The sequence below is a fragment of the Fulmarus glacialis genome, unplaced genomic scaffold (genome assembly GCF_000690835.1).
Source record: "Fulmarus glacialis isolate BGI_N327 unplaced genomic scaffold, ASM69083v1 scaffold7728, whole genome shotgun sequence".
Taxonomy (NCBI): Eukaryota; Metazoa; Chordata; class Aves; order Procellariiformes; family Procellariidae; genus Fulmarus; species Fulmarus glacialis.
In genome coordinates, this window is record NW_009228896.1 from 40,025 (window position 1) to 61,092 (window position 21,068).

General features: G+C 40.6%; 1 protein-coding gene across 1 annotated transcript in view; it reads right to left on the reverse strand.

Moving 5' to 3' along the window:
• The window catches only part of LOC104081052 (ligand of Numb protein X 2-like), a 15,607-nt gene extending 7,411 nt beyond the window's left edge, over positions 1 to 8,196 (reverse strand). Inside the window, exons 1-4 of the mRNA XM_009583645.1 lie at positions 7,808 to 8,196; positions 5,009 to 5,235; positions 3,406 to 3,602; positions 1,707 to 2,075 (exon numbers count right to left, since the gene is read on the reverse strand). Coding sequence (XP_009581940.1) covers positions 1,707 to 2,075; positions 3,406 to 3,602; positions 5,009 to 5,235; positions 7,808 to 8,196 — 1,182 coding nt within the window. The remainder of the gene's footprint in view (positions 1 to 1,706; positions 2,076 to 3,405; positions 3,603 to 5,008; positions 5,236 to 7,807) is intronic.
• Between the last annotated feature and the right edge of the window lie 12,872 nt (positions 8,197 to 21,068).

The window sequence follows — 21,068 nt, forward strand, 5'->3', positions numbered from 1 at the left end:
TTGTTCTTTCAGATAATTTGACAAAACCTTATTGTGAAGGACTCCATTGGGGTAAGGCGTATGCGCTTCTTGGGGCATTTCCTGCAATGGATGAGAGGAGCACAGTTGCCGCTCTTACTTCTTGACATGGAACCCTATTTCCTTGGTGCCACAGCACCCTGGCAACAGTGAATTCCATGGCTTTGGAAGAGGGACTGCATCAACTGTTGTTTTTTTTTTTTCTTTTTAAACTAGTACAGGAGAGTTTTGGTTTCTGAAACAGAATTTAAAAGCCTCTTGCCTCTAAAGACTCATCAGATACAGCAATTTTTTTCCAGATAAGTTGGCACACATCCATGTCTTCATAAAATATATTGTAAACATCACGTCCTAAGATGGGGATTTGCCCTCCCCTTCAACCAGACTATGTACAGTACATATGGCTGTGCATATATATAGAGAGAGCGAGCTGTAAATGGTATTTCACAATACAGGTAGAATTTCTGCAAATGGTTTGCAATCAAAATTAAAATTACATTTAATCAAGAATTTGAATTAGCCCTCAGAAGAACAGATAATGTTTGGAAGACTGTCACAGTTTTACACAAATGTCACTTCAAAAGGAATTCAATCCCCAAACCTACTGAAGCTGGTTCTGAGACTTTGGTTACTGATTTCAGTGGGATCAAGAAAGCGTTCCTCATATGGGAGTTATGCTTGCACATTACAACAGAAATACAGCAGCACTTAATGGGATGCAAACAAAATTCGAAGAGGCCATAGAATGGAATCACATATATAACACAAAAAAGGATCTCAGTACTGGAACTCTGCTCTTTCTCTTCTTTTCTCCCATGCCACTGCACTCCTCTGCTGATTACCAGGAAGGGAACTGGCTCTCTCACTGCTGACCTCAGATCCTTTCCGGGATATAAACAGTATGTGATGAGATGTATTGTGTCAGGATCTTTAGATAAAAACAGAAACTGGAGGTCATCGCCTAGGGAGATAAAGAATTTAAACTGATCTACATGGTATCTGCTGCACACGTAGCAATCCTTAATCCTTAACCAAAATTCCTTGCCCACTCCTTTCACCAAAACATTTGGCATGCTGCAACAGGAGCGCATTCCTTTTGTGCAGGGAAAGACCACGTCTCTTCTACCCATTTAGTATTTTAGAATGTTTTTAGCCTGAGGTGCCTCATGTTGTTTTCTAGACCCCCTTCCCAAATACAGGTAAAATGGGGAGAGGGCTTCAAATCAGTCAAAAGGGTTCTGTTCTGTGCTGCCAGCCTATCACATCTCCCAACAAACACCTTCAGTTTGACTGTTTGAAGCACGAGAGGCTGACCTAATCTCTCCTTGTCTCTGCTGCATGCGTCTTCACAGCGCATACGAATATTCACTCTGCAAGAAAGGCTCCAAACACCACACCACAAAGAAGCTCCAATTGCCTTAGCTGAACTAAAGTGCCATGAGCAACTGCCTCGCTTCAGACTTGTCAGAGATGACTCACAATGGATTCCCACTCTTCGTGTTTATCTTCATTTGGAAGCGGTGCTTCCCACACATCTGCAGGGAAGTCACTTTCCCAAAGAGATATTTCAGGTAATGCAGTTTGCTCTAGTGTGTTCTGTTAGCCCTTGGGTCAGAACAGGAGCCCTGCCATCAACGCAGGCAGCTGCAGAGTCATTAGCCATACAACCTCACCATGTCATAAATTACCTGGATTATCTGCGCAGCGGCCTCAGGTGTTCCTTGCCTCAAATCCTGGCCATTTATTGACAGGACTCTGTCATTCCGACTCAGCTTTCCATTTTTGGCTGCCAAACCTCCCTCTAACAGATCTAGAATAAAAATCCCTGCTTCATCTGTCTTCCTGATCAGTTTGATTCCCAACGGTTCGGATCGGTCTCTCTTTATCAAGGTAACGTGGATCACTTCCCGATTTGTAGCAGAAGTGGAATCCTGCTGTGCAGTCTTATTGGAAAAACCCTTCTCCTGCAGGACCATGAGGTGGAGAACAGGACCTGGGTGGCGCAGGAAGGAGACAGCTTGGCAGTGAGTCACACTGCTGATGTTGACGCCATTCACCTAGAAAGACAAACAAACCAGAGTCACTAATCAGAATCTACATAATTTAGGCACTGTCCGCAGTGCGGAACATCACAAAGTTGGAGACAGGATGTACAACTCCCTCTGCAATGCCATCACTGAAGCAGCTGCTTCTGATGCACATTAGAGAGCAGAGTTTTCTAAAAAAGGATGCAGAAGAAAGCAGATGAAATTAGACCATAATTGATGGTGAATACCTGAGGACAGGGACAAGACAGAACAACTCACATAACTAACAAATCTGAAACTGCAAAATATTAAATCATTACATACTTCCCATGGCAATGCAGAACTGCTTTCCCTTAACTGCCAGCGTTCCACACACACTTGGAGGAGAAGACTCAAGTTGGAGACTACCCATCCTCGCTCTTAAGTGGAAGAGTGGTCCATAGTTTATAAGCTTCTGGAATCATCAGTCTAATCATGCTTTTACCAAGGTAACTCTGAGAAGCTACTTTTCGCTTTGTCTGTTGTCACATAAGACTCTCTGCAGTCTTCTTCTAGTACGTTAATAAGGCTACTGAGTGTGGGGACCTGCCCTATTTACAGCCCAGTCAGGACTGAGACATGTACAATTCAACTGGATAAAATAGAAGTTACTCTATTGGTCTATCTAAGAAACCAACTCGGAGATCGTATCGGCCAGTTGTGCATGTGGGGCTGCCAGTCTGTACTGAAGTCCACAGTCCAGCAGGATAATTAGGTCTTTATGGCTTGTCAAATGATTGGGCAGCCATAGCCGGGAGGTGCTAGCAGTTCTTGCTGCATGTAGGCTTTACCACTGTATACAAGCTTCTGTCGCCTTGATTAGCCCACTGCCATGCAGCGCGATTAATCTGGAGACTAAATCTGGCTGTGGGTCAGCACGGTATGAGGTTGGTGCTCTTTATTACTCACATTACATATCTGATGCTTACTTCAAGTCATAAGGTCTTAAACTTTGGGCCTGCCCATTGAGAATATGCAGCTTAAGCAACATCGTAGAGCAAGTAATTATAAGACTTCCTAACTAGAGCACAGTCCTTTGGAGAGAAATGGTGCTACTGGGCGAAATTTATCAGATAGAAATCTTTTTAATTTATCCAAAATGGTCTAAGTTTCAAAAAGCTATCAAATATGCAAGGTAAATAAAAGTATGACTGGAAGGAACCTCAAAAGTCTGCTTCAGCCCCAGCAGATACACAAGTCTGATCAGCACTTTTAAACCCTCAGCTGTAGAGGTTTCCCAGTTTTTCTAGGCAACTCTCCTCCTCCAGCCCTCATCTCAAGTCAAGAGAAGCAGTAGGACTACCGGTGGGGTTTTACATACCTCAAGAATATGGTCTCCAGGTGCTATTCTTCCATCTGCAGCAATGACAGAATCCCGCAAAACTTCCTGAACAACAATGTTTCCTAGCGGGGTGTCTTTACCCCCAACTATCCTCATCCCCAGCTCTTCCTCCGGGTCTTCTCGGTGAATTTCAATTGTGGTCGTTTCAGCCACAAGACTAGTTCTCTGAGGAAGATCTGATTGTGGAAATTGAAGAGAAAAAACAACACATTAATAGAATTTTCCTTCACATAGCACCACAAGATTGGTAACGCTGGCAGGTTGTGTCTAAAGTAGCGTCTGGAGGGAAAGCAGCTGTCAGGAGAGGAAACAATAGGTCAGATTAAAAACTTAAAAAGCCCCTGTTTCTTTACAGTTTCTCCAGAACGTTTCCCATCTCCTCCTAGCTTATGGCAAATTTAAACTCTCTCATTATTATTTCTTCAGTTTTATTAAAGGGCATTCAGTACGTTTCACTTACCATTTAGAGATTTATTTTTCTACTGTGACAGCTGGCCTACTAGAAGCGCACACATAACATGCCAATTTCCATGATGCCCATTAGAAAAGGGGACTACTGAGCTGTAATTACTGGTCTGCCATTGCGGTGACTTTACCACAGGCAGCTCACTGCAACTTCCCTCCTCTAATTTCCTTTCCTCCTCTTTTCCCATCCCCCCTGTAAAACAGGAGTAATGTTTACCTATTTACAGCATACTGAAGACTAAGCAATGCTTCTCAGACACTTTGAAGATGAAAGTTGTTGTTAGCAAGTCGTATTAAATGTACTAGCACTGCAACATTTAGGCAGGCCCCACACTCTAATGAAGCCAAGCGCACTGCCTGTCAGGGTGAACTGCAGTTGTCACGCAAGAGATGCAAAACCTGCCCCAAGCATACTTCAGGAAAAAGCCAACAGAGAAGTAAACTGACCTGTGTATTAACTCTGGCACAGGCACAGCAGTTGCCAGCTCCAGCGCCTGCACACTTGGAAACTGAGACTAACTTTGAAGCAAGGCACAGAGATTTCCACACTGCTGCCTCTAGCAGGGGTTGAGACAAGCGATTCTATACTGAAGCGGAGATGGTTACTTTTATCTGCAAGGGTTTCGTAACTGATTATTAATCCAAAAACTAAGTTATGCTATAAAAACATACTTGCTGCACACCATTACTGACCACTCCAGGAAACTGACTGTATATTTAACTTTCTTAACAAGATTAAGAAGAAACCGGAACATTTCCTTATTATTTGGCTTCTGCAAGTGCTTTAAGTGCTGCATGTTCCCATTGACAGGGACTGCCTTTGTTTCTGCAAAGAATACTGCAAATATTCAGTGCAGTCTAACAGAGATTCTCCAAATTATTTTGCACAGACAGTTTTGTGCTTGTGAACAGATCCTGCCACACCTGATGCACGTGAATGCATCTCCCTTCTGCTCAAGAACAAACTGAGGAAAAAGATTACTCTGATGGCTGAATAGCATTGAGGATATCTAAGAACACTGGGGACACTTTAAAAATTGAATTGTCTGAGATAATTACCTCATTTTTATATTATAAAAGGTAATTACATAATTACTTTTCTGTATCAAACTCTCACCTTCTTCAGTCTCCTCAAAAGCTGGATTAACCAGTCCAGGCTCTGCAGTCCCTAGCGACACCACAGCAGCTGCAGAGCTTTCTGCCACAAGTGACGATCCTCCACTTGGTACCTCTGGATCCTTGGGTGTGTTTGTCTCCACCTTGGTAGGAGGATCTTCCTTCCCTTTGGAAATGGGATTTTTTTTCCGCTGTAGTTCAGATTTGTATTTCTTGAAACCAGGACACCTAGAGAGAGATTGTCAGTGACTGTAAATGGCTGTGTCTGCCTGCGTGGTTAACCCAGCACATACAAGCTCTGACTGACAAAGGTATGTGAAGAAGCATGTTCAAGATCTCATCAGCTGCAAAGCTTGTATCACAGATGCTAAAATTTATTCTCATTTGACTTTCAGCTTCTACTTGTACTAGTATCAGCTTAAGAGCGGGCTTGTTATGTTATTACTTTCAAAATTATTATTAAGCAAATTATTTTAAAAAGGAGAATGTAATATGAATGGGAGTCTCCCTTGCTAAATATTTACCTGGCAAAGGCTCCGTGAAGAAAACAATACCTCTTAAAATATAAGCAAATACTTAGCTCTGCCCTTTTAGTGATGACTATGAACTGTATCTTTATGCAAAGGAAGTGGCTCAAGTTTCAAGCTCAGCCTTGAATTAGGCTTTGATTTTAACAAACCAGTAACATGCAAGAGCAGCAAGCGAGGCTTGCTTTTTTTTTTTTTGCTGAATGAGACCTGACCCTCAGACAACATTCCACCTCCAGTCCAAGCAAGTGATGGCTCTGCTTGAATGGGAGCAATTTAGAGAAATTTATATTCCCACTGACTGCTCCCCACACGGAGGCTCAAGAAGTAATTCTACGTTCAACAAAATGCACTCTGTATGCAGCTACACCACAGCCAGCCTATCTCAGCAGAAATGAGTGAGGAAAAACAAGCTCTTTTATCAAGAGTATTTATAAAAAAGGTGGCAGGTGAGGAGGGTGATGAATGCAAAAGCATCACTTTCAGAGACATGACTAGTATTGGGTGTTTACCAGAGTCACTTTTCAAATTAAACTCAACTATTTACATTCTGGCTAAACAAGTCTCATCCCGGCATTACTTCCTCTGGTTTATTCCTAGTCATTTATTCTCCAAGCAGTAAGATGACCCTGAAACTTAAAGACAGAAGCTGATTGATCCACTTGTGCACCTGTCCCTCTTAAGATGTCAAGAAACAAATTCGTTTTGCAAAGGGCAGAGAAATCCTCCAAGAAAACAAGTTTCTAGATGCTTCTTATTTCCTGCTATCAGTTAATCTAGTTTAAAACTAAAAAGCAGGAACACCCAAATAATTTTTTTCATTTTTCACTCTAACTATGCTCACAGCCCAGGTGAAATAGCCTCAATTTTCAGAACACACCCTCCCGAAGGAAGACGCAAAGAACTACGAAATGTGTAAGAGAATGATACAGTTTCCAGTCAGGTCTCTAACGTAAACATTTAAGGGTGCCTCCCTCTTCTGTGTTTAACTCGTGTGCCAGAGGGTTTAACAAGTGACAGAAGTTTACTGATACCAGAGTCGATTTACAGAGCAGAAAGGAAGGCCCAGCCCTGGAACGGGCCAGCCCTGTCCCCGTAGTCTGAGCATTCAGCCCTGCCTGATAACAAGAAAGCAGTACAAAGAGTTAGTTCAAGAAAAAGGAGATTATAAGCTTTCACAGATCGAGGGAAAGGGGCACACAAGCATCTTCCATCACTTCCCCTGGCTCTAACACAAGCTCTCCGCTCGTGGGTGCCGAAGACGAGCAAGAACCACAAGGACACATCCTAGGCTGGAACTGCAAAGGCATCCTAAGCATAACTGTTCGCTGCACACTGGTTGACCTATTTTTAAAATAGGTCATTGCCACAGAAAGCTACAACATAGCTGAAGGGAAACAAGCCTGTTGCATTTCTCATTGCCCACTAACAAAATACACACTGCCAATGAAGTTCTGCTTCTGCCCGCAGTAGGGCTTGTACTTAGCTCCCTTTCCTGCAATCATTAACTAGGTAGGAACAAGTGTTCTTCAAGCGCTATAGCAAGAGCTCTTTGTCATCTGCACTTCTTTTAAAGCTACAATATTCTGCCTGCCACCAGCTCAATCAACAGTGAAAGCACCAAAACACATCTCTGCTGACAAGCGCAATGAAAAAAAGTCTCCTTTCTTCTGCACAAGGGGGAAAAAAAAGAAAAAAAAAGTATTTTTTATTTGTTTCTCTTTCTCAGCAAAAGAATGAGAGAAGATAATGGAATTATAAGTAGGTGATTCAGCAACTGCATAATGTGCAGCTTGGAGGGACTTACATTATTTGGATCAAAGACTTATGTATTGCACATCTTAATTGGACCAATTAAACTGGCAACACTGCATGATCCCTTGCTTCCAGAGTGTTGACTTTGTGCCTGTCTTTCTCCTCTGTGCAAGTGAAACAAGAATAAGCATGTTTATAATAATTTTCAGAGTCAGGTGGCCCAGATCAGGACACACAGATTTAAATACATTTGATAGGTTTTGTGTCTGCGGACAACTTGCATGCAAGCACCTCACCCTTCGCCTCCACAGCACATGTGAACTGGCCTCCCTAACACACACACGCACAATTACACTGTCTTCACCCACCCACCTTTCTGGCCTCACCCTCTGTCATCTTTGGTGTCCCATCTTGCCCCAGTTTAAGAACTGTTCTGAGAATGGATCTTTCTGGTCAGAAGCACAACAAACAGATGGCATTATACAAGGAGCAATAATATAATGTAAATGGGAATGCACCTGTTCTGCAGATGAGCTTCTAGTTCACACCGCTGCATTGTCTGCTGACATTCTGCCTTGAAAGGACAGAAGACAATCAGCTTATCCAACAGGTTTCGTACTAGAAGGCTGGACTTGTGGCACTGCTGGAAAGAGAGCTTTTTCCGATCCATAGGACAAAAGTTATACTCCTGCATGAAGTTTTCAAGGCACTTGAAACAGTATGTATGTCCACAGGGGGTATCCATAGGTTGGAGCAGAGGCTGAAGGCAGATATGGCAGATGAGTTCATCGTCCACTTCATCCTGGAAGTTGTAGAGGTGATTGTCCAGCAAGAGGTGGAACTGACCACATTCACAGCAGAGTTCACTAACTTGGGATGCATGTTCTTCTGCTACGGGATCAGCCATGATAGCCAGCATCAGGCACTCTCGGCCCAGCAGCAAGGAAACTTGTCACGTAGTATCTGTCTGACGGAGGACCTCTAATGAAAGGGAGAGAAAGAGAGGTTTCCAGCCAGCTGTCCACTCTAGATCTAGATCTAATTAAAAATTAAATTGTATTCCTGCCTTAAGTTCCCCCCTGGTATCTTCACCCCCACCTACCCCCCTTAGCGTTCTTCCTTCCACAGCAACCCTGTGAATGATCAACCCAGGGATCAGAGAATGCAATGACCTCATTCAGCAAAATGTTTAAGCACATGGATAAATTGAAACTTAAATTACTTTACACACACCGCTGACATAGAACAGATAAAACCCTGCCAAACATACAAACTAGAAAAGCTGAGACAAAAGCTGCATGTTCTTGAGGGAGAACAACCCAGAGAGGGAAGGGAAGGGAAAGAAAGGACAACCAAGATAGTGATTTTTAAACGGACTATTTTTCTCTCTGGCTTTCCAGATTATACTGAATATTTTGAAGATATGTATGGTGAAACATCAGTTTGGGGAATTCTAGTTGTTTGGATTTTTGTTTTGTGTTTTGGGGAGGGGATGAGGAAAAAGAAGGGGAAGAAATTTCAAAAGAAATTTAAATCTAAATCACGTTTCCTTCCTTTTAAGCCCACTCCCTTCAAAAAAGTTTTTTTTAACAAACAATGCATTGTTCCCCACTCATCCATGCCTAAGTTCACCCACAGAAACAAATTTCCTATAAAAAGACTAAAGCTTTCTAAGTGGAAAAAATGTAAAGAATTGTCCAGATCACAGTTTGTTGTAATGTAACACAAAGGCTTGAGCTTCAGCTCCTTACAGTTCAGGAGAATAAGATAAGGGGCAAACTGAGTTCTTTGTAGCTGCTGCTCTACTGATTTTAATAGAGATGTCTCCAGTCACATCCATTTTGAATCTTGCCTATTGCAATTAAATATAAAATTCACCTGAGTTTGCTAGCAGATTACTCTACAGACACAGTGACTACTGCAGGAAGGATTTTTTTAACCTGGTAGTTATTTTAATGAAGTAGGAAATGTTGTACTAGGTGAAGCTAACCCTCTGTATTGCATGGGGGGGGGGGGCAGGGGTTGTGGTGGTGGTCAGGTTTTTTGGGGTTTGTTTTATTGTTTTGTTTTTTTTTTTAAAGTTTATGTAAAAAAAATCCCAGAGTCTTTTAGAACAAAAAAATTGCAGAACTGTGATGAAATGGAAAATTTCTGAAAGGTGACATGGAAAATATCTGAAAACAGTTGCTTTATCTGGAACAGGTAAAAGCCTAAGCAAGAGTGAACACTGGTCTGCACCAGTGCCTGGAGGACATGGCTGGCACGCAGCAGCAACTTTGGAGGAGGGTAGGCAAGAACAATAAGATAACAAGAACGGCAAGAAAAAATTAGTCATGGGTTTCTAATAAAAATCATACATCACTTCAATTAATTGTCAAGCATAAGTCAGCTATTTAATTAAAGGGATAACGTATCACCAACAGAATCAAGCCATTTTAGAGGCGAATTTTTACCTAGCTATAGAAACTTGTTCACTTAAAAAGATTAAAACATTACTGTCACAGTTCCAGGTGGGTACAGGGCATGAGTTGTTTGCTTCTCCTCCTGCTGCTGCAGTGCCAGAAAGCATCTTCCCCTTGAGGAAAGCACTTAGGCTGGATGTACAGATCTAGCTCTTCTGTTTGCATTTACTCCTTAACTCTTGCATGACTGACTCAGTGCTCCCCAAAAGAGAAAGCACAGTTCACAGACAGCACGCAAGCAAAACAAAGCAGATGTACCCATGCCCTCCTCTCTTAGAAATACCCCTGTTCTTTGGTACTTACCTCCATCTGAAACAGGCATCCCTACTGTCTGACTTATAAAAAGTCTTCATTTGATCTTAAATTATCTTACAAGTGAAAAGGAAACATTTCAATATCAGACGATCACTTAACGTCACCTACCGATTCTAATCAATCAGCTCAGCACCAGCAGCTAACAAAACACCAAGCTTCCAAGGCAAACATCTACCAATAAGAAATACTTGTGCTTCGGGTTGTAGTATTTGCATAAAACTTTGGCAGGTGATTAAACAAATCTACTTTCTCAGTGAAAACAAACCCCATGGTAATTTTGCTGATAAACTACCTTTATATGGGGGTTTTTCAAATTATTTACCAAATTCATTCTCTGCTCTCTGTGTTTAAAGGTTATACAAGATGAATCCCATTTATGAGTCATTTCAAAACTCATGGAAGATAAAAGTATCACCACAATCTTGCAGCTTTTTTCTTCCTTGTAACTCTAAGCTGTTCTGCTCTCTCAGTTCTAGATCCTCGAAAACAAGGTGTGAAGTTTTCATTCAAAAGTGCCAAAGTAAATTTTACTTTTACACCACTGTCCTTTCAATGAGGAGGACACTCCTGCAGACACCAGGGAACCTAAGCCTGACACCTCCATGATGAAACCCAGCCCACACCCTTCGGCAAGGCAGGAGTCAGTGAGCAGCACAGGGAGGACAGCAGGCTCAAACAAGCCTCCCGCTTGTTCAGTGATTCAGTCAGAAAGCAGATGTTCTGTAAGAGGAAAATTGCTAACATCTTATTCAGCAAAGATGACTACTTCAGCACAACAAGACAGATTTTAAGTGTCTAGAAAATGCACTGTTTCAACATAAAAGGCATAGTTCCCCTCAGCTTAAATAGACCAGTTTCAAGAGAATCCATCTAGAGTCCCTAGGATTCTAGCTTTGGAGGTGAAGTTTGATATATACTCAATCTTTTGCAGTTTCCATCAATTCTCAGTTACTCATTCTAACCTCTGAAGGTCAGACCAACCCCAACAACCCCCTTTGTTCTTGTGTTGCTCTTGTTATAGCATTCCCCCTCTCCAGCTTCCTTCCAACAATGTCACCTTGAGCGGCATGTTCCCTGCTCCTGCCTTTCTCCATAGTACTGGGATCTCTCCCTAGGCCTCACACATGTTTTAGCTTACACACAACAACCATAATATGAGGGAATCATAAAATAAGGATCTAGCTTGGTCCCAAGTTACTACATATTGACTACATGAAAATATTAAAGCCTGATATATACATATGTTGCTGCTCTAATAGACTCTGCTGTTCTAAAAGTATAATGCAAGGAATGCCTCTGGAGTCTGAATTATTCAGAAAGTAATACATCCCATTCCTATACACGACAAAGAATTGGAGGAAATAAACCAGCAGAAATCTCTTTATATTTCTCCATTTCTTACCCTATGTGGGCTAAAGAAAAGATTTCTTTGGGATCACTTTTATCTTTACTGTATTTTAAAAAAAAAAATCACTGTTGGCTTTTTTCTTTTTTTACAGTAGGATTTCTTGTAGTGTAACACTAACTCAAAGAATAGACTTTTTTTTTTTTTGTAAAAGGAAGACTTATCAGGTTGTCTAATCTATTTCCCTGCCAAAGCAAGACTATTCCTGACAATATTAGCACATTGCCTATTCTTGTTTTAACTCTGCTAGGGCACAGAGCCTCAGATATACACCCCCTCTGCACATCTACAATGCTGTTAATAGCTCTAGTAAGGGAGTACGCCAAAACCCACAATGACAGCGAACCACTCAGTACCGTTCCTGAGGGACAAACTCCGTTCAGAACTAGTCTCCAAAGCACCCCTGGACTTGTAAACAGAACTGATGAATTACTTCTAGAGCTTTTTTAAAAATCCTTTTAAAAAAGCATAATTATCTAAGAAATCTTTCCAATGTCATGCCTCCACTTGCGTAACAGTGACTGAAAAGGAACGGTGGCTGTGGTACCTGGCTATCCCAAGAGCAACATCCCTGCTTCCAATCTTACCATTTGAAGTCTCAGTATTTCCAAGGGCAGCTCTTGCTCCTTGTTTTTAAGGCATTTCACTCTGCCATTACTAGTGTGGAGCACAAATTATGGAACAACTCAGTCCAGGCCTGTCTGCTCATACAATTCCACCATTTGATAAAAGTCACTTTCAGTCATGAACATGTTTACCTTAATGACATCTCTTTGAGGTATAACATTGTTGCTATTCCCATTTAAAGACTGAGAAATGACATCATGAGAGATTAAAATACAGACCCGCAGAGGCATCAACTCAGGGAACTTTTAACACTTTAGTATGTTTCTGAATCTGATCTCAAGTGACCTACCTAATTTCACATACGAAGCTCCTGGGGGAAAAAAACAAACAAACAAACCAAAAAACAACCAACAAAAAACCCAAACAAAAAAAAAGAAAATCAAGACTGTTTCTATTAACTAACGGATTTATAAAAACACAAGTATGGTGAGTGAGCCAGAGCACATTCCATATTGCAAAACAAAGAAATATGCAGCCAGTCTGCAGTAAGGACACCAAACAGAAGCGTAAAATTTTTCCTAACAGATTAGGATGACTAGAGGAATGCCTCATACTGCTTCAGTTAAAAAATAATTAAAAAAAAAAAAAAAAAGTCTGTCAAATAACTAGTTCTCAATATTAAAAAACTACTTGTACTATGGAAAATATTTTGGAAATACAATGGGTTTATGCTTTTATGCACCTGTACATTAGCAGTTACATGTTGATATAGACTGTATTATTGAAAACCCCAATATAAAAGTTGGCTTTAAGATTGCAGGGCGCGTGCCCCACGTATACTGCTATGTAATAGTTCACTGCAATAATTATGCCAGTTATTATATTTATAACTACATTTCCCTGGGAGACTGGAAATGCAACATTCCAACTAAAGGCTAACAATTAATTAATTTTTTGGGGGTGGACAAAACAAAGCCAGCACATTCTGGATTAAGGTGACAGAGGGCACACACCAGCAGGGCACTAACCCAAAAACCATCTGCTAACATAAAAGCAAGTTCAAGATGGATTCTAACATAGCAAACCCAGTGCTCTAGCAATAAACCATAAGAAAAAGTGGCAGAACTTTTGCTAAACTTTCTTCAAACAGTTTTCACTCAGTGAAGAAGTTTTGTGTTTCACAGAATGGCAATTTTCTTTTCATTCTAGAGACAGAGAGAAGTACATTGTGGAAGTGTTCTGTAACAGGGTTTTTTTGCCGAATTTCATCGCCACTTTAAACAAGGATTTCATGTACGTGAATGGGACAGGTTTTATATGCAATGCACTACTGTCCTGACTGAACACTTCCAGTGTGCTGCGGCAGTTTCACAACCATGAGTAAACTGTCCTTAGTTTACAATAGTGGCACAAAAAATAGTGTTGAAATATCGGAGGATTTTTATAAGCAATACTTAAAGTACGTCAACTTTTACAAAAACCACGATACCAAACCCAAGAATAGTTTCAGGTGGTGATACAATGTCCTATTATCTTTATTATTTTCTGATATTGCAGAAGATCAGGCCACTGAATGTAAAAGTAGGAAGTCAAAGCTTCTGTAAATGGTAAATTTATACAGCTAAATAAGCAACAACCCTTTCACTAATTAACCTTGCCTTCAAGCCAAAGGGTTTCTAATAACCTCCAAGAGTAACTGCTCAGCATGTATATGAACACTTCGATTGAGAAAGTGTTCTAAACCAAAGCTGCTTTACTGTACTCAATACAAAGGAAGATTGTCAATTTAAAAAGTTTTCATTGTTCCCATAATTTATGCCCATTCTTTAGCCACAAATTTGAAAATAAGTTGTATTCTAACTCCCTGGTGTTTCTGTGCTCGTTGGACAATTTTGTATTTAATCTGCTTGAACTTCTGGGCAACTATCTGTTTTCTCAACCAGAAAACAGGAAAACAATTGTATTTTCATTAATTATAATCAGAATCATTATCCTGTTAGACTAGAAAAGATTTATTATTCCAGGAAACCTATTCTGAGAGATGTGCTAAAAGGCCTGGTTGACTAGAGCAGGACTATCCCAAAGAGTTTTCTCCTGAGCAGCTTTTGCAATATCAGCCCTCCAGCATGGTACATGGATTTCCATTTTTAACATAATGCACTTCAAGATAGGTTTTTTTAAAAATTGTTTTGTTAGTATATTTGAAAGTTCAACATAAGAAAAGATCTCTTAGCTTTGTATTACTTATTTTAAAAATCTTACTAGCAATCAACAGCTTAAATTGCAAACATATACCTAATTTTAGGAGGAAGAAAAATTAAGAAGCTGGCACTTATAATTCATTTCTCTCGCTACCATATGCTCTTAACATTTGCTTCTCAGCTCAGTTAATGATACCACAGAACAGTAACTGTCTCACCAGAGACCTAGCATGCTAAAGTAGCGGGACTGCACAAATGTAATTTCAACAATTAATCCCAATTCCTCCTACAGAGCAGGAGATTCTGGTGTTATCGTTCAATTAATATTATGTGGGTAACAAGAACGAATAAATTTCCTCTCTCCTCCCTTCTTCTTAAGGAATTAAGTAGTGGTGTAAAACATTTTGCACCTACACTTTTCTTCCAAGGGGATTAAACAGTGACTATTTTAACATACTGCTCTGAAAAATGGACAAATTAAATGCCATCAAATAAAAGTGAAGACAAATGCTGCAGAAAAAGCAGCTTTCTCACCTTTGCTAGATGCTTCCACTATATCCACCAAACTTTCTACACTCTGTCTTCCACACAAAGGTGCAGGTTGCTTGTTTTATGCTCGCAGGAATTCTTCCGTTGCACCACTCACTTAAATCAATTTGCTTCTTTGCAGAATTTGACCCAAAGACTCCTATGGAAGTTTCACCACTGGCAGCACATGTGGATTTTCTTTGTGTGTTCTTTATTTTTTTCTATTGTGTCTAATCATCTCTCTCTAGGAAATTAAATACCCCTACCTCCACCCTCACCTCACCTACATTTTGAATTTGGCAGCTATCTGCAATTCCATCCCTAAAAATCAGTTTGATGTTTGTGGGAGAGGTTTTCTATAGACAAAGAAAGAAGGAATCCAGTGCTACAATTTAAGGATAAAGGACCTAATCTGTAATTAATAACCAAAACTTCTCTTGCAATTAAAGCAAAATGCCCAAAACCAAAACAAAGAGGGATTAGGAGATTTGATGTTAAGATTTAGGTTCATCTAAATATCTGGTAGCACATTTACTTTCCAAAGAGTTGGGTTTGCTTTTGAGGACAAGAGGTAAAGATCATGTGTCTATTGGCTATATAGGAATACCAGATGGTCTTACCACATTATTGTCTTTGTGTCTACCTGTAAATTCCTTGTCTATAGAAAGAAAATAGCACCAAATAAGCCTATAATGTGCAGAGGCTTGCCTTGGGTATAAGCCTTCATAACTAGCCAGCCCTGATAGCTATTACTCTTGCAGTAGCCTGACAAAAGAAAACCTGTCCATTTGTGATCTGGATGTTGTATTTGCAATATAGGTCAGAAAAAAGCAGGTGTTTTCTTACCACAGAATTTCTGAAACATACAAGGGACGAAGCAGACTGGGCATTATATAACTGTAGGTTTTTAAAAGTCACTGTTTGAATATCTTTACCAAGGCAGTCATGATCACATATATTTAAAAGTAATGTGAGAAGGGAGGAGGGAGGAAGAGAGAAACTGTTGCTTTTGGTAGACATATGGTATTTCTACAGCTCTAAGCCTTGCCTGACTTGTGAGAAAGTCCTACAAACCTTTAATCTCTATCACGCTCTATCAAGTGTTACTTTAAAATTAAATAAAATTAATTTCAGTTTAAAGAAACTAATCTTGGCTATTCTCAACCTTAAGCATGAAATCATTTGTTTTCTAGATTAGTTTAAAAAAAAACCAAACCACACTTTTGCAAATACTGTTTTCTACATAACTTTACCATAAGCGATCCAGCAGCATGAAAGCAGAGTTTTGCACCTGGTGATGAAATATTTCCTATCAACAGACAGATAGTTACAGTTGTTAACATCAGAAACAGCCCTAAAGATTAGGGCTTTACTGAAGGATGAAGTAGCACAGAAGTTTTCATTACCCACACCAAGTCAAATTTTGGTCTCGGTTACACTAGCACTATTTTTTTTTTTTATGGTGCTTTGTTTTAAGTTAAAGAGTTTGGCACAATCTATGACAGCATCCCTTTATATCAATAGGCACTTGGAATCTAAACTCCGCAAAATAAAAGCGATGATCAGCGACAAACGCAGCATGGCTGAGAGCACTATTTTAGAGGGACCATCAAATTTTCCCCCAGTCCTGTCTCTTTTTTCTCAACAGCTCCGGACTGCCCCAGCCTGTGCTTGATGCCATCAGCAACAGCAGAGCGTATCACCCTGCTCAGTGTACAATACCCCAGACTTCCTTTCACGGGGTAAGAGGGCATTTCATCAAAACCAGTGCAAAGTACTTTCTAGCCCAAGCTTGTTCCCACTGACTAAAAAAGCTGAATTAAAAAATAATTAAATCTGTAATTCCCCTTTACATCCCATCTTACCATCAGATCATGGTAAAGGGGAAGGAAAGAAAACAAGTTCTCTTCATTTAAACAAAAAAAACAACACCTAATTCCCTAGACCACATCTTCTCAAACTGCTGCTCCTCAGGGTGGTGTGCAGCTAAGTTTGAAGTTAACTTAAACTCCCGCCAGTGTCTGTGAGCAGGCAGAGCTGCTGCTGCTGCAACCAGTAGCTGAAATGCCCTTCACCACAGATGAAGGCAGCTCGGAAGTGAATAAGAACTATAGTAGAAGTAAAAAAAAAAAAAGAAAAAAAAAAAAAGAAAAAATCTCTGGATTAAGAATTACATTCCCCTAGGGATTTACAGAACAGCATTATGGCTCATTTTTAAAAGACTTGAGACACATTCTGCTGCTTAGGACATCTGTAGTATTGGTTCACGAGCTTCAGTACAGTTGCACATGTAATTTAAGATGCCTTTTCATCATACAGTTTCTCCTGGTGTATGTGTATCTTGTTGACCTTAGACTTAAAACAAACAACCCTCACAGGTAGGGGGAAACAAAACTGCAACAGGCATTTTTTATTTAGGTTTTTGTTTGGGTTTTGTTGGGGTTTTTTTTTTTCCAGATCTTATCCTCGTTTAAATCTGTGTGCAAGCTGCTATCAGAAATAGCTCTTTAAGAACCATTGTTATCTTACCTTATTGGGCACATATTTACAGTATACGTAAATTGATAATTATGTTATATTTTCCCTTGTTCTAAAAATAATTTTAAAATGGGCGTAGCTGTCTCACCAGTTAAAAGACCTAGAACAACAGACCAAAGTCCTTCCACTATCCACAAATCAATGCAGCAACCACATTCTTCCTTAGCCACGTGTGAATGACCTTAAGTCGGGGTATAGGTAGGAATGGGGAGGCAATCTCCTTTCTCTGTTCAGTTTTCAGCCTGTTGAGATTACGAGTAAAGTAGCCAAGTAGCCCCAGGTGTTAACCTCACAGGAACTTTTTTTTTTTTATCATAAGTACAAAAAGGCCCAAAAGACCCATTATGTTTATTTTTATGTATCCTACTTGAAATAATCATACGGCAATTTTTGTTCACTTCCAATTGAGATCATGTAAAAGAGGATATCCTCAGATCTAAGATTCCCAGGGCAGGGACTGCTTTATTTATTTATTTATTTTCTATTTAGAGACCTGCAATAGCACTTACTAGGTGAGAAGAATTTATCTGTTATTTATTAGTCTAGGGGTGGGAGGTTAATAAGTCTGAGGACTTTACAAATAGGGCTGATCATGATTTACTGGACTTTCAACAACTGCAACACAACTGATGTCACAGGTGAGCCCCTTAAACTCTCAGAGGAGCAGGTCAAGTTTTATCTCAACCCCTTTTTAACTGACAGACAATCAGCTTTTAAAGAGAGAGTCTGCTGCAGCTGTTTACAAAACTTGCATGAGTTAAGGCCCAGGCAAAGAGTAGACAAAGCTAGACAACACGGTTTATTAAATACATAATCTCTTCCAGTACTTCCCTTCCAGAATATTCCAAATAAGGAACACTACAGTCTTCAAACAAAATTTGCACAGAGACCCTCTAAACTCAGGGCACCACTATATATACATAAAACCAGTCTTTGCCTGTAAGCTGCTGATTGTCTCTTCAAATTCCTCCAGCTTTATTCCATTTCCCTCCTTCCAGTCTTGAGTGCTTTTTCCTGGACCGGCATAGTAATTCCTACTACTTGTATTCATCTAAATCCCCTCTAACACTTTAGGTGGTTTGTGAGATACTGGCTTACGGGCAATTTCTTATCCAAAGTATCAAAAAAAATTGCCAGATATTTTCATATTTTCAAACTCAATTCACATCAAGAAATTTCTAAGCCAAGAGCAACATTTTATGTGTTATAAATCAGGGAACATAAACTGACAAGAGACTGTCAAATACAATTCCTAACAACTGTATGAACAGCACCACTAAAGTAAGCTGAGAAGGAAAAGCCAAACAAGAGGGTTTTGTATTAAACCAGCAAAACATACTCAGGCTTGTGAGTAAGACAACAGCTGCAACTACTCTGGCAAGATACACACGATCAGAATGAAATGATGCAGCTTAATTTTCAAAGTGAAATCAATATAGCAGTTGCAGCAGGATTTTTTATTTTAATGCAGAAAACAAGAAATATATGGCAATGCACAGGGAAGAGTAACAAAATACAGCAGGGGGTGCTTTGTGAACTACAGATATTTTATTCTGCAGTTATATTTATTCTTTTAAGTTCATTCTTATTATACTATTGAGTCTAAGACTCTACAATCTCTTAAACATGTGTAAATTCATCTATTAACCATACTTAGGGAAGTACAGCACTACCATGGTTTACAAAACCATTAATTACAATTTCTAATTGAAGTTACTGGAATCACCATTCAGGTAGCACTAATGTTATCCAGAATAATTCTCAACATGTTTCATCTGGTATCTTTGAACCTAATGGGGTTTTTTGGAGGTCATTTAGCCGCCAGGTTCCTTCTGGAGCTGTTTCTTCCACCTTTTACAGCTCTCATTCACCAGGGCATATGGTTGGGTTTGTTTCCTAACTCTTGCTCACTTCCCTCACTATTCATTTGGTTAGAAACTTTAAAAGAAACTTGTCTTTCAACAGACAAAGTTCCTTTTTGCTGCACACCACAGGTCCCTCTCTTCATTGGGGTTTTATGCTAGTGTATCTCCGTTATTTAAACGAGTAACATATGCATCAAGCTTGCATACTAGAGCAAATACATAAATGAGGCGAAGGAAGGTGTGGATTTACAGCACAGCTGAGTTTTCCAACAGCTAAAGAACCCCATAAAAGGTTGGCCTTCTGTTTATCATTTCTCTGCTCCATCCTCAGCCATATGACCCCTTTGTTTTTCCCTGCACAAGCACTGGTGCTGTTCTGACTTCATGAGCTTGTTCAGGGAGCAAATCCCTTTGGGGGAGGGAATAAATATTACCACTGCCTTTGCCCCTTTCAGCAGCAGACACACTACATCTGCTTAGTTACATCGTAAAAGAAGAGTTTGAATGTGTAACTTCAGAGAAAGCAGTTTTGTTTTGAAGGAGCCATGTGCACAATCTGCTTTCTCTTTGCTGGAGAGCTGCCAAAAGAGCTCTGGCCTTCAAGCATCAAGGACAAACGTCAGCGCTGTCCCTCAAAGGCACAGCACACAACTGGCATTGCTGCGGGAGGATAACTACGGTTCTTTAAGCTGCACCACGCCACCCAAACCTTGGGCTGTTCTGGAGTCTCCCGAGGCTAAAGGATTAGACTGGACAACTCTGGGGCTGTGTCACAGTGACAGAAACTTCCCTGAGCTGCCTGTTATCTCCATAGGCTTGTATGCTGTGACCCTGCCCCAACATACCCTTTGCACAGCAGAGACCTCCCCTAACACTTATTATCTGCACTCAAGCTGGAGTACTTGGAGTACTATGAAGCCTTTATACAGTTCTGGTCCTTTCGCCTTGGCTAAAAAACTGGAGCAGAAAGTGAAAATATCACCCTTTTTGGTTCGGTAAGCAGCAGGCAAATACTCATTTTTGCATTCCTTATTTACCAAGGTAAAGTAGGACCAAAAAAATCGCTCAAGGAATTGAAAGTGCAGTTTCAAACATGGCTTAAAGCAAACTAAGCCTGCACTGCCACCGAAAGGGGCAGTCCCGCTCTCCCTGCCACCTCCGATGCTGGCATCAGCTGGCTGCTGCCTGTTCTCTTCGTTTTCAATCACATAGAGACTAATGTCAGAAGTAGAGAGATGTCAAGTACACACAACCAAGCAGCGAGGCAAAGTGGGATCATCCCTTTAGCAGCACACAGCCTCACCCTGCTTTAAACCCCTCATGAAAAACTTCTAAAATAAAATAAAAGCATTCCAGCTATATAGTACCCCTTAAACATTTCTTTCCGAGCCTCTTACAAACCTCTCCAGAGCATTACCTCATATTTAACATCACCTGTATTTCTTACCTTTAAGGCATTTCCAAAACATCCACATCGTCACGTTGCTCCCCTTTGCCTCTTATCTCAACTTCTATTTATAGGCTTTTTCTGCATTAATTACCAGCACAGCACCAGAAACTTGCCAACTTAGTACGTTTCCATCTCCTAGCAAAGAAATTTTGCCCTCAGCCTCCCTCCGACCCACACAAGCAGCCAAAACGCCGAGTTTGGGGTGTCCTGCACAGGCCCGAGTACCGCTTGTCTGCAAGACCGACCCTTGAAGAGTTAAGCCCTTGGGGCAGGCAGTCAGCCTTCACCTGCACTGCCCAGCCCGAGTCGTACTTACTGCCCTGTGTAAGGAGAAAAGACCTACATTTGCTCTCCAGCCTCGCTCGGCCATGGCTGAGAAACCCCCACCTGAGAGAACTGGACGCCGGGGCAGGAGCTGCCGCCCTCAGCCGCCTCCACAGCTGATCCG